This window comes from Neoarius graeffei, chromosome 4 (genome assembly GCF_027579695.1).
Source record: "Neoarius graeffei isolate fNeoGra1 chromosome 4, fNeoGra1.pri, whole genome shotgun sequence".
NCBI classification, from domain to species: domain Eukaryota; kingdom Metazoa; phylum Chordata; class Actinopteri; order Siluriformes; family Ariidae; genus Neoarius; species Neoarius graeffei.
The window spans coordinates 113,158,884-113,171,108 of NC_083572.1; the positions used below are offsets into that span (position 1 = coordinate 113,158,884).

A 12,225-nucleotide genomic window follows, 5' to 3' on the forward strand; every position below is an offset into this window, starting at 1 on the left:
GTTTAAATGAGAAGCGTTATGTTTGGAGAAAGGAAAACACTGCATTCCAGCATAAGAACCTTAACCCATCTGTGAAACATGGTGGTGGTAGTATCATGGTTTGGGCCTGTTTTGCTGCATCTGGGCCAGGACGGCTTGCCATCATTGATGGAACAATGAATTCTGAATTATACCAGCGAATTCTAAAGGAAAATGTCAGGACATCTGTCCATGAACTGAATCTCAAGAGAAGGTGGGTCATGCAGCAAGACAACGACCCTAAGCACACAAGTCGTTCTACCAAAGAATGGTTAAAGAAGAATAAAGTTAATGTTTTGGAATGGCCAAGTCAAAGTCCTGGCCTTAATCCAATGGAAATGTTGTGGAAGGACCTGAAGCGAGCAGTTCATGTGAAGAAACCCACCAACATCCCAGAGTTGAAGCTGTTCTGTATGGAGGAACGGGCTAAAATTCCTCCAAGCCGGTGTGCAGGACTGATCAACAGTTACCGCAAACTTTTAGTTGCAGTTATTGCTGCACAAGGAGGTCACACCAGATACTGAAAGCAAAGGTTTTTGGTCATATTGATGCAGAAATATAGAAAATTCTAAAGGGTTCACAAACTTTCAAGCACCACTGTGTGTATATATATATATATATATATATATATATATACACACACACACACACACACACACACTCTACAGCTATTACCAACAGTAACAAGGTCACAGCTTCAGCTCAGACTGTTACCAAGCACCGACACTGGAGACTCCTTCCATAAACAGTCAATAAACATCTCACACATCAATTATTGCAGACTTTTTTTTTTGAGCGTCCACTGTGAATGACTGTTACTACGGAAACGATAACATATTAGAATTAGTGCATTAATAAAAACCTGCACTACTGTCAGAGCTGCTGTTCTAGAGAATTAATCAACACCTTCTGACCAATCAGAGTCCAGAACTCAGTAGCAGTGTTGAAGAACACACACACACACGTACGTACCCATCCTCCCACATATTGGCGAGGTAAACCTTCACTAGGTTCAGAATTCCATCCAGCCAAACCCACAGCGTGAAGTTCTGCCCAGAGATGTTCTCCTTTAAAAAAAAAAATTTTTTTTTTTTTTTTTTTTTACACACATACACACTTTAAAAAATAACCTGCTGTCTGTTATTAAAGTTTTGCTCTTACCTTGCTGAATCTGGTCCAGGATATTTTAGAGTTTTCATAATTTTCTTGTTTTCCTGAATAAATAAAACATCAACATCAGCATTAACTCACTGGTGAGAACATTATCACACCATTTCAAATTATAAAAAGAAGTGTGAAAGAAATGAAATTAATTCTAGCTCGAAAACATTTAGACAACTGCTTTAACAAAACAGCAAGCAAGTTTACTGACATGTCAATACTGCAAAAAATGTATATTCAGTGTAAATTCTTTCTGAATATTTTAATTTCATTAACTAAAAGTTCAGACAGGACTAAAAGTTATCAATACATCATTATCAAAGTCAGATTAAATTAAATGTGTCAAAACAACAACAAAAATGACAAAAATTAAACTTTGTTTATTTACATCAAATAAGATCAAAGTCATAATATTTATTTCAAGTAAAATGAAAGTGTCTTCGTATCTAATCTGCAGTATAAATCATCTTTATATCTTGTTAATAAATTTGTGGTATGAGATAAGCCACACATTTTCTGGATATAAAATAAGAACAATCCCAGACCTAAAGCAGAACCCTGTGGGACGCCACATTGCACTTCAATTGCTGTTAAAGCTAACAAACTACTATCATCCTCTCACAACACAAAAGCTGAAAAAGTTCTAGTTTCTCAGTAGAATCTAGAGTTAGCGTGTGTGTTATTTCAGCCATGTATTCCAACCAGAACGTCAAGGGCATAGTCGCTCGTCTGGCCTGCCATCAACATAACCATGACGACCAAAACATCAAACAGAACTGAAATGTGACAGTGTTCTGTCCTTGACGCATGTGTTGACAGGCAGCTAAACCCCTCATTTCAAACAAAACTCTGATTGCATTTTTACCAGGTTTATTGCCGGAGGTAGAGGGTGAAACTAAAAGAAAAACAGACAGACAATCAATGCATATGAATTACATCTCCACAGATGTGTAAATAACCAAATAAAATATCACCTGCATTAACATGAATTTCACAAATAAACCTTGTGCCAAAATGTCACACATATACGCTAAACATTTCAAATTACGACACATAATACTAGCACACCATCTTAACCAAAAAATAGCATGGCTACTGAAAACAGCATGCTAAACAAAGGTGCTAACTGAAATATATTGCTAATGAGCAAATAATGTTTAATTTACCACAAGAATGACAAAATATGTCAGTAAAAGGCATATAAACACGATAGTCATACACACAGACGATGCAACCTCAAACAGATGTATGCAGGAATGACTAACCACATACATGCTCTGCCAAACGTCTCCACTCTGTTATTATGTCAACACTTCCTGAATAAAGTTTCCCATACAAAATTAACCAAACAGTACCTGCTGTACCAAAGAGAGTGTCAGACAGTGGCAGTGTTGTGTCCCTTATACTCTTGTTTAAGTAAAATACAATGAAATAAACTACATCAAGTGCTTTTTACAACTAAAACAGAACACTCCCCGCCTGGCGTAAATTGACGCCACTCTTTTATGAAACACAAACAATACTTCCAGTCTCTATGGCTCTGGGGGGACAAGGACAGCCAGTTCTGTGACAGGTAAAGACTTTTATCTCCACAGTGCATACTTTACCATCTTTGCTGGGAAACACCTTGGTTACAAGTCCAAGAGGCCACTCATTTCTTGGAGACTGAACATCTTTCAGAACAACAACACTCCCAAGGTTCACATTTGGTTGACTAGACTGCCATTTTCGCTGGGTTTGCAGTGTTGAGAGAAACTGTCGTCTCCACTTGTCCCAGAAGGTATTGGCGAGATGCTGGACTTGTCGCCACTGGTACTTAGAGAGATCAGAGGCAACAAAGTTGCCAGCAGGGGCTGAGAGAGGGTTGACCTTCTGTGTGAGGAGAGCAGCTGGGGAGAGTATGAATGAGTCAGAAGGATCTGTCGACACTGGAACGAGGGGCCATGCATTTATAATAGCAGATACCTCTGTGATAAAGGTGACAAGAACCTCGTGAATCAGTGTGGTTGAGCAGGAATTTTGGACCAGTGAACCAGTTAGTGAGCATAAGTTGATGTGCAGGAACAGATCGTGTTGCGTGATCCACAGGGTTCTGGTTAGTGGACACAATGCCACTGATCTGCTCGTGAGAACCTCCTAATCCGAGTCACTCGATTGCCCACATAGACATAAAAGCATCTGGTCTCGTTGTAAATATACCCCAGAACAACTTTACTGTCTGTATAGAAATGAGTGTTGTTCAGCTGAATATCCAGCTCTTCTGAGACCAGGTCAGCAAGCTCGACTGCTAGCATGGCAACACAAAGTTCTAATCTGGGGATAGTTAGTTCAGGGCGTGGCGTGAGCTTTGCTTTCCCCATGACAAAGCCAACTTCACAATTCCCGGTTCACAATACCTTCAAGAAAGCCACTGCTGCAATGGCTTTGGTTGATGCATCACAGAAGATGCACAGTTCTCTGTTCACAGCTTCTGAAGGTGAGATGTTAGTGTATGTTCTGGTGACTGAGAGGTTAGACAGTGCTCTCAGTGACCCTTTCCAAAGAACCCAAGACTCCTCCATCTCTTGGGGCAGTGGAGCATCCCAGTCACCGTTATCTGCAGTGAGCTCTCTGAGGATGGATTTGCCATGGATTGTGACAGGTGCTACGAAGCCTAGTGGGTCATAGAGACTGTTTATGGTACATAAGACACTGCGTTGAGTGAAGGGTTTTGCCTCATCAGACACATTAAAGGTGAAACAGTCTTTCTTGAAGTCCCAAAGGAGACCTAGACTACGTTGCATGGACACTGTGTCTGCTTCAAGATCCAAGTCCTTGAGGTCCTTTGCATGATCTCGGGACGGGAAGGCTTCCAGGATCTCTTTTCTGTTGGCTGCGATTTTGTGCAACCTCAAGTTCGATTTGGCAAAGATATGACAAGTCTTCTGTAGTAGGGTCACAGCCATTTCAACCGTAGGAAGGGATTTAAGACAGTCATCTACATAGAAGTCACGTGTCACAAACTGCTTGACATCAGGATCAAAGTATGTCTCACTGCACTGGACAGACTGATGTAGACCAAATATTGCTACTGCAGGAGAAGGGCTATTCCCAAAGACGTGGACCCTCATCCAATACTCTGACATCGTTGCGGAGGTTGTTGTCATGGAACCACAGAAAGCGGAGAAAGTTCCTGTCTTCTTCTCGCACGTAGAAACAGTAAAACATCTGTTCAATGTCTGCTGTAAAGGCTACTGCTTCTTTCCTGAAGCGTATCAGGACACCCAGGAGTGAGTTGTTGAGGTCTGGACCTGTTAGCAAGACATCGTTAAATGACAGTCCATTATACTGTGCACTGCTATCAAACACAACGCTGATCTGTTTTGGTTTCTTGGGGTGGTAAACCCCGAACAGAGGCAAATTTAAAGGAGGGGCAATGTGTATGACCATTTTGGAAAATCTTTTCCATGAAGGCTACAAAATGGTCTCTCATTTCTGGTTTTCTATCAAAGTTGCGGATCAAAGACATGAGCCGATTCACAGCCTGCGGCCTGTTGTTGGGGACCCTTTGGCGTGGTGACTTGAACAGTAATGGAGCTGTCCAACTATTGTTTGCATCCTTTTTCATTCCTTCCTCCATTATTTTCATGAAGGCATTGTCTTGAATAGAAGGAGAAAACTGATTGTCATTTTTAGTTTGTTCAAACACATGACATCCGAGGTGGTCTGCTTCACAACGAGATCTGTCACTAGGTTGTGGCGTGATGTGGTAGGGGATTTGGATCCTGCAAGGTTTCTCTTTTATGCTGAACAGATTAGGGCATGGCTGGAAAAGTGCTGGCCGTCCTCTCTCTGTTGTGTTTGTGTAGAAGGCATTTACTGTAACTGTTTTGTGAACACCACCCAGACATACATTTCCCACTATAACCCACCCCAAGTCCAATTTTTGTGCATAGGGTGCGTCGTGAGGGCCACTTATCTGTTTATGGACTTTGTGAACTCTGACGATGTCCCGTCCAAGAAGCATCAGGATGCGAGCATTTGGGTCAAGTTCTGGGATGAGGTGTGTGACAGTTTTTAAATGAGGGTGATTGAGTGCTGCGCTGGGCGTTGGTATCTCCTCCCTGTTATTGGGTATGTCATTGCACTCAATAAGACTGGGCAGAGGGATGTGGACGGTCCCATCTATAGACTCTACTACATAACCAGTGGCTCTCCTACCCATTGTCTCTTTAAGGCCTGCACATGTTCTTAATGAGTAGGGAGAACTAGGGCCATTTTCAGTGAACATTTCAAAAAACTCTGAGCGGACTAGAGACCGGTTGCTCTGTTCGTCATGAATTGCATACAGCCTGACTGCCTGGTTTGGGTGGCCTGCTGGGTAAACCTTTACAAGGCAGATTTTAGAGCATGACCCATCAGTAAGGTTCCCACCACAAACTTGGGTGTATTTAGATGTGATTTCACTTGGCAGGGTGGCATCCTGCTCCCCGCCATGCTCTGCCTCAGGGTCAGTTTCTTTGCTCCAAGGAGCTGGGCCTAGGTGGAGAGCGGTGTTGTGACTCTTATTGCCGCATTCAGAGCATCGCACTTTGGCCTTACAATGTTTAGCAAAATGTGTTGAAGAGGCGCAGCATCTAAAACAAAATACTGTTCTCTTTCAGAAATGCCCTACGCTCTTCAATGGGCTTCTCACGAAAAGCTCTGCATTTCAGGAGGGCATGGGTTTTTTTGTGAACTGGGCACAGTTTATTACAGTCATCTGTCTTTTTTTGAGTTCCCATGACTCATAGCTGGGGTTTGAAAATACCTCTGTTTTATGCGCTGACATCTCTCATTGTCTGTTCAATTTCCAGGGGGGTTTCTCAGGTCTGGAGGCAGTGTCGGGGTGTGAGGCAAAGTTAAAGCTTGGATCATTTTTAATATTAGCTTCTTGGCTAACAAAGTCCGCAAGAACATTGAATGGGGGAAAGGAGACGCGGCAATCGCGTTTGTAGTTTGCACCAACCCACTTTTCTTGTAGGTAAAAGGGCAGCTTTTGCACAATTGGGTTTACACCCCTTGCAGAGTCCAGAAAAGAAAGGCCAGGAAGGTCTCCCTCCTCCTTGGCGCTCTGGAGCTCCATGAGTATGTCACTGAATTTCCTGAGCTTCACATAATCTCTGTGATCTTTGGAAAACTGTCAATTCGCTTGAACAGAGCGTCTTCAATTACCTCTGTTGAGCCATAACATTGTTCAAGTCTCTCCAAGATCATCTTTAATCCTGCATCTGGACGGTTGATGTGTATGGCTCTGATTTGTTCAACATGCTCAGCAGATTCCTTACCAAGCCACTTAAATAATAAATCCATTTCCTCACTTGCTGTCAGATCTAGACCCCTTACTGCATTCTGAAAGGAGCGCTTCCAGGCTCTGTAGTTCTGCGGCTTGTCATTGAACTGAAGAAGGCCCGTTGCTACAATTTCACAACGAGCAAAGTATCTGACAAATTCACCAATGTTCCCGTCACTGTGGCCTGAAGGCCTGGGACTGTAGGCACAATCACAATGGCTAGTTCTCGGTCTCTGTGGTGCCCAACCATTACTTTCATTGTAGTTATCTGGAGATGGATGGGAGGGGTAGTGAGATAAGGGAGTGGCTGGAGTGTGTTGCTTATCCACGGGCTGTTCAGAATCTTTGATTCTGGTAGTAGTCCGCAGTTTACTGGGTTGGTGTATGAGGGTTGAAGGTCACAAGGCCGTTCCACTATGTTGGCTGGAGCCTTATCGAATGAAGAGGGCTCTTTTGGCATGTCGGCATTTTGGTTTCCTATTAATTTGACCTGATCCATGACATACTTTTCAGTGCAGTGTGCAATTTCAAGAGAAGGGAGGCTTAAATCACGTCCATTGCTGGGTCAGTCTATTGGTGAATGAACAGCAGCTTCTAAGGCCTCCGCTTCAGCGACAGCTGTAGCTGCCTCTTTCTCACATTGAAGGAGTTCAATAGATGCTTCAATTTGAGCTTTTTCTAGTTTTAGACTTGCTTCTTTCTGGGGGAAGGCAATACGAGTCTTTGCTGCCTCTGCTTTTGCTCTTGGCTGCTGCTGAACCAGTAGAAGAATATGAGGCCTGAGATCTTGTATGAAATGATTTGTTAGACATGATGGCGTTGATGGCTTCTGGTGAGACACTGCCGTGGTAGCCATACTTAGCTGGTACGTTGTGGTGTCTTAGAAGTGTCTGCTGTCAGCCCAGACTGCGTTATCTCGTCCACTAGGATGCCGTCATTTCACTGTTCTGTCCTTAATGCATGTGTCGACAGGCAGCTAAACACCTAATTCCAAACAAAACTCTGACTGCATTTTTACCAGGTTTATTGCCGGAGGTAGAGGGTGAAACGATGATGCAACCTCAAACAGATGTATGCAGGAATGACTAACCACGCACATGCTCTGCCAAACGTCTCCACTGTTATTATTTCAACACTTCCTGAATAAAGTTTCCCATACAAAATTAACAAAACATTACCTGCTATATCAAAGAGAGTCAGCCAGTGGCAGTGTTGCATCCCTTATACTCTTGTTTAAGTAAAATACAATGAAAAACTACATCAAGTGCTTTTTACAACTAAAACAGAACAGACAGTGTGAGAGAGAGAGGACCAACCTCCATGACAAACTGTTTCCAACAGGAACATCAACAAAGGGCTAAATTTTGTTCCCCGAGGGAGGGTTGACCCAAAACATCGATCAGAACTGAATTCGCATCATAAACGAGAGAGGAGGTACAACTCTAGTCAAAAGAAAATGTGTGTTAAGTGGCCTAATGACTAATTTGTTAGCAAAAAATTGACAATACAACGACCAAGTGTTGTGCAGAAGGTAGAGTTCTTTCAAACAAAACAATCAGAACGGAAATCCGTGCAGAACTGACAGAGGAGATACGATTTGACTGAATTGGGGACAACGGACACCACACCATGGCAACAGCTCATTGGCCTCATGGACAGCTGAGCTAATTACAGGATTGTATTCAGAATTAATGACTGTTCGGTCAGTACTGACATGGTGAAAGTTCCTGGTGTTCAGAGTCAAGTTAAGTGAATTTTCTAAGCTCCACATTCAGACGATTCAAAATAACCTGTATGTAGTTCAAGCCTCCAGAATGTTCTTGAGTAGAACTGTCCGAGGCAGAGTTATCAATAGAATTTAGACCAGAGGTTTATAAACTTTTGGGGCTGAGGCACATCAAAGTTCAAACCAGAACGTCAAGGCTAATCAGCTTAAACTTGGTTATCGATGATGAAGAATGTACACACATTGAGGTTATAATGGCATTAGTGAGATCTGAACCATACTGCACTACAGCAGACTGTCAAATAATTATCAAACAGGTGATCAGATAATTTATTAAAAACACACTGAAGTACACTGGAGCAAGAACTTGTCTGGTGAGGCATCAGGAACAGAAACATACTAAAATAAATGTGGTGAAGCAGGTAACATGATGAACGTGCATGGAATGAGGATCTGCGAAACAGAAACCTCCTGTGCTCGAGACAGGTGTACGAGAATTTTTTTATTTTACTCCATGATGCAGGCCAGTAATGAGCACCAGCCAGAGGTGATCAGTTACTGCAGGAGTCCTGGCCATTGTGGCTCATCGCTGTTTAAGCTTAGACAGCATTAGAGGATAAACATTAACAGTCCCATGAGCCTTTGTGCCCGCAACATGGAAATAACGGTTATCGGAAACAACACAGAAAGAGAATGGGACTAAAGGCCTTTAATAAAAAAAAAAAAAAAAAAAAAAAAAACTAAGAGTTGTAAATAAATGACTACATGTGTAAACTTAAGTAAGAAGCAGTCATTGGTGTATTTAAAATACTATTTCACGAGTTTGTATTTACAACCCCGATTCCAAAAAAGTTGGGACAAAGTACAAATTGTAAATAAAAATGGAATGCAATAATTTACAAATCTCAAAAACTGATATTATATTCAGAATAGAACATAGACAACATATCAAATGTCAAAAGTGAGACATTATGAAATTTCATGCCAAATATTGGCTCATTTGAAATTTCATGACAGCAACACATCTCAAAAAAGTTGGGACGGGGGCAATAAGAGGCTGGAAAAGTCTCGTCTCGTTTTCTTCCACTTATCCGGGGCCGGGTCGCGGAGGCAGCAGTCTGAGCATGGAAGCCCAAACTTCCCTTTCCCCAGACACCTCGGCCAGCTCCTCGGGAAGAACACCGAGGCGTTCCCAGGCCAGCCAAGAGACATAGTCCCTCCAGCGTGTCCTGGGTCTTCCCCGGGGCCTCCTCCCAGGGGGACATGCCTGGAACACCTCCCCAGGGAGGCGTCCAGGAGGCGTCCGAAAGAGATGCCCAAGCCACTTCAGCTGATTCCTCTCAATGTGGAGGAGCAGCGGCTCTACTCTGAGCTCCTCCTGAGTGACAGGGTGAGAAGCACAATCTCTAAGGGAGCGCCCAGCCACCCTACGAAGGAAACTCATTTCGGCCGCTTGTATCCGCGATCTTGTTCTTTCGGTCATTACCCAAAGCTCATGACCATAGGTGAGAGTCGGAACGTAGATCGACCGGTAAATCGAGAGCTTCGCCTTTTCGCTCAGCTCCTTCACCACAACAGACCGGGAAAGTGACCGCATCACTGCGGAGGCCGCACCAATCCGCCTGTCGATCTCACGCTCTATCCTTCCCTCACTCGTGAACAAGATCCCGAGATACTTAAACTCCTCCACTTCAGGCAGGACTTCTCCACCAACCTGGAGAGGGAAAGCCACCCTTTTCCGGTTGAGAACCATGGCCTCGGAGGTGCTGATTCTCATCCCAGCCGCTTCACACTCGACTGCAAACCGCCCCAGTGCATGCTGAAGGTCCTGGTTTGGAGAAACCAACAGGACATCATCATCTGCAAAAAGCAGAGATGAAATCCTGTGGTTCCCAAACAGAATTCCTTCCGGACCCTGGCTGCGCCTAGAAATTCTGTCCATAAAGATTATGAACAGAACCGGTAACAAAGGAAAGCCCTGCCAGAGTCCAACATGCACTGGGAACAGGTCTGACTTAATGCCGGCAATGTGAGCCAGACTCCTGCGCCGTTCGTATAGGGACCGGACAGCCCTTAGCAAAGAGCCCCGAACCCCATACTCCCGAAGCACCCCCCACAGAATACCACGAGGGACACAGTCAAATGCCTTCTCCAGATCCACAAAGCACATGTGGACTGGTTGGGCAAACTCCCATGAACCCTCGAGCACCCTATGAAGGGTATAGAGCTGGTCCAGTGTTCCGCAACCAGGACGAAAACCGCATTGTTCCTCCTGGATCCGAGGTTCAACTATTGGCTGAATTCTCCTCTCCAGTACCCTGGAGTAAACCTTCCCTGGGAGGCTGAGAAGTGTGATTCCCCTATAATTGGAGCACACTCTCCGGTCCCCTTTCTTAAAAAGAGGGACCACCACCCCAGAGGCACTGTCCCCAACCGCCACATGATGTTGCAGAGGCGTGTCAGCCAGGACAGCCACACAACATCCAAAGACTTGAGATACTCGGGGCGGATCTCATCCACCCCCGGTGCCTTGCCACCGAGGAGCTTGCTAACCACCTTAGTGACTTTGGCTTGGGTAATGGACAAGTCCACCTCTGAGTCATCAGCCTCCGCTTCCTCAATGGAAGACGCGATGGTGGGATTGAGATCCTCGAAGTATTCCTTCCACCGCCTGACAATGTCCCCAGTCGAGGTTCACCAAAACCCCTTACGGATAACAATCGATCAAGAACCGTGACATCGCCCGGTATGACGCAGCCGGGGCCCCACCCTGGAGCCAGGCCCAGGGTTGGGGCTCGTATGCGAGCACTTGGTGGCCAGGCCTTTGCCCACGGGGCCCAGCCGGGCTCAGCTCGAAGCGGTAACGTGGGCCCGACCTCCTGTGGGTTCACCACCCACAGAAGTAGCCGTAGGGGATTGGTGCAGTGTGGACTGGGTGGCAGTCGAAGGCAGGGGCCTCAACGACCTGATCCCCGAACACAGTGGCTAGCTGTTGGGACATGGCTGGAAAAGTTAAGGGTACAAAAAAGGAACAGCTGGAGGACCAAATTGCAACTCATTAGGTCAATTGGCAATAGGTCATTAACATGACTGGGTATAAAAAGAGCATCTTGGAATGGCAGCGGCTCTCAGAAGTAAAGATGGGAAGAGGATCACCAATCCCCCTAATTCTGCACCGACAAATAGTGGAGCAATATCAGAAAGGAGTTCGACAGTGTAAAATTGCAAAGAGTTTGAACAGATCATCATCATCTACAGTGCATAAGATCATCAAAAGATTCAGATAATCGGGAAGAATCTCTGTGCGTAAGGGTCAAGGCTGGAAAACCATACTGGGTGCCCGTGATCTTCGGGCCCTTAGACGGCACTGCATCACATACAGGCATGCTTCTGTATTGGAAATCACAAGACGAGCTCAGGAATATTTCCAGAGAACATTATCTGTGAACACAATTCACCGTGCCATCCGCCGTTGCCAGCTAAAACTCTATAGTTCAAAGAAGAAGCCGGTTCGAAACATGATCCAGAAGCGCAAACGTCTTCTCTGGGCAAAGACTCATTTAAAATGGACTGTAGCAAAGTGGAAAACTGTTCTGTGGTCAGACGAATCAAAATTAAGTTCTTTATGGAAATCAGGGACGCCGTGTCATTCGGACTAAAGAGGAGAAGGACGACCCAAGTTGTTATCAGCGCTCAGTTCAGAAGCCTGCATCTCTGATGGTATAGGGTTGCATTAGTGCGTGTGGCATGGGCAGCTTACACATCTGGAAAGACACCATCAGTGCTGAAAGGTATATCCAGGTTCTAGAGCAACATATGCTCCCATCCAGATGACGTCTCTTTCAGGGAAGACCTTGCATTTTCCAACATGACAATGCCAAACCACATACTGCATCAATTACAGCATCATGGCTGTGTAGAAGAAGGGTCCGGGTACTGAACTGGCCAGCCTGCAGTCCAGATCTTTCACCCATAGAAAACATTTGGCGCATCATAAAACGGAAGATAC

The 12,225-nt window shown here is 44.7% G+C and overlaps 1 protein-coding gene across 4 annotated transcripts in view; it reads right to left on the reverse strand.

The window, feature by feature from the left end:
* Positions 1 to 12,225, reverse strand: part of stat2 (signal transducer and activator of transcription 2) — an 82,736-nt gene that overhangs the window by 56,748 nt on the left and 13,763 nt on the right. For all 4 annotated transcript variants that reach the window (XM_060920224.1, XM_060920221.1, XM_060920222.1 and 1 more), the window contains exons 18-19: positions 1,180 to 1,232; positions 991 to 1,085 (exon numbers count right to left, since the gene is read on the reverse strand). In XM_060920224.1, the coding sequence (XP_060776207.1) occupies positions 991 to 1,085; positions 1,180 to 1,232 (148 nt within the window). The remainder of the gene's footprint in view (positions 1 to 990; positions 1,086 to 1,179; positions 1,233 to 12,225) is intronic.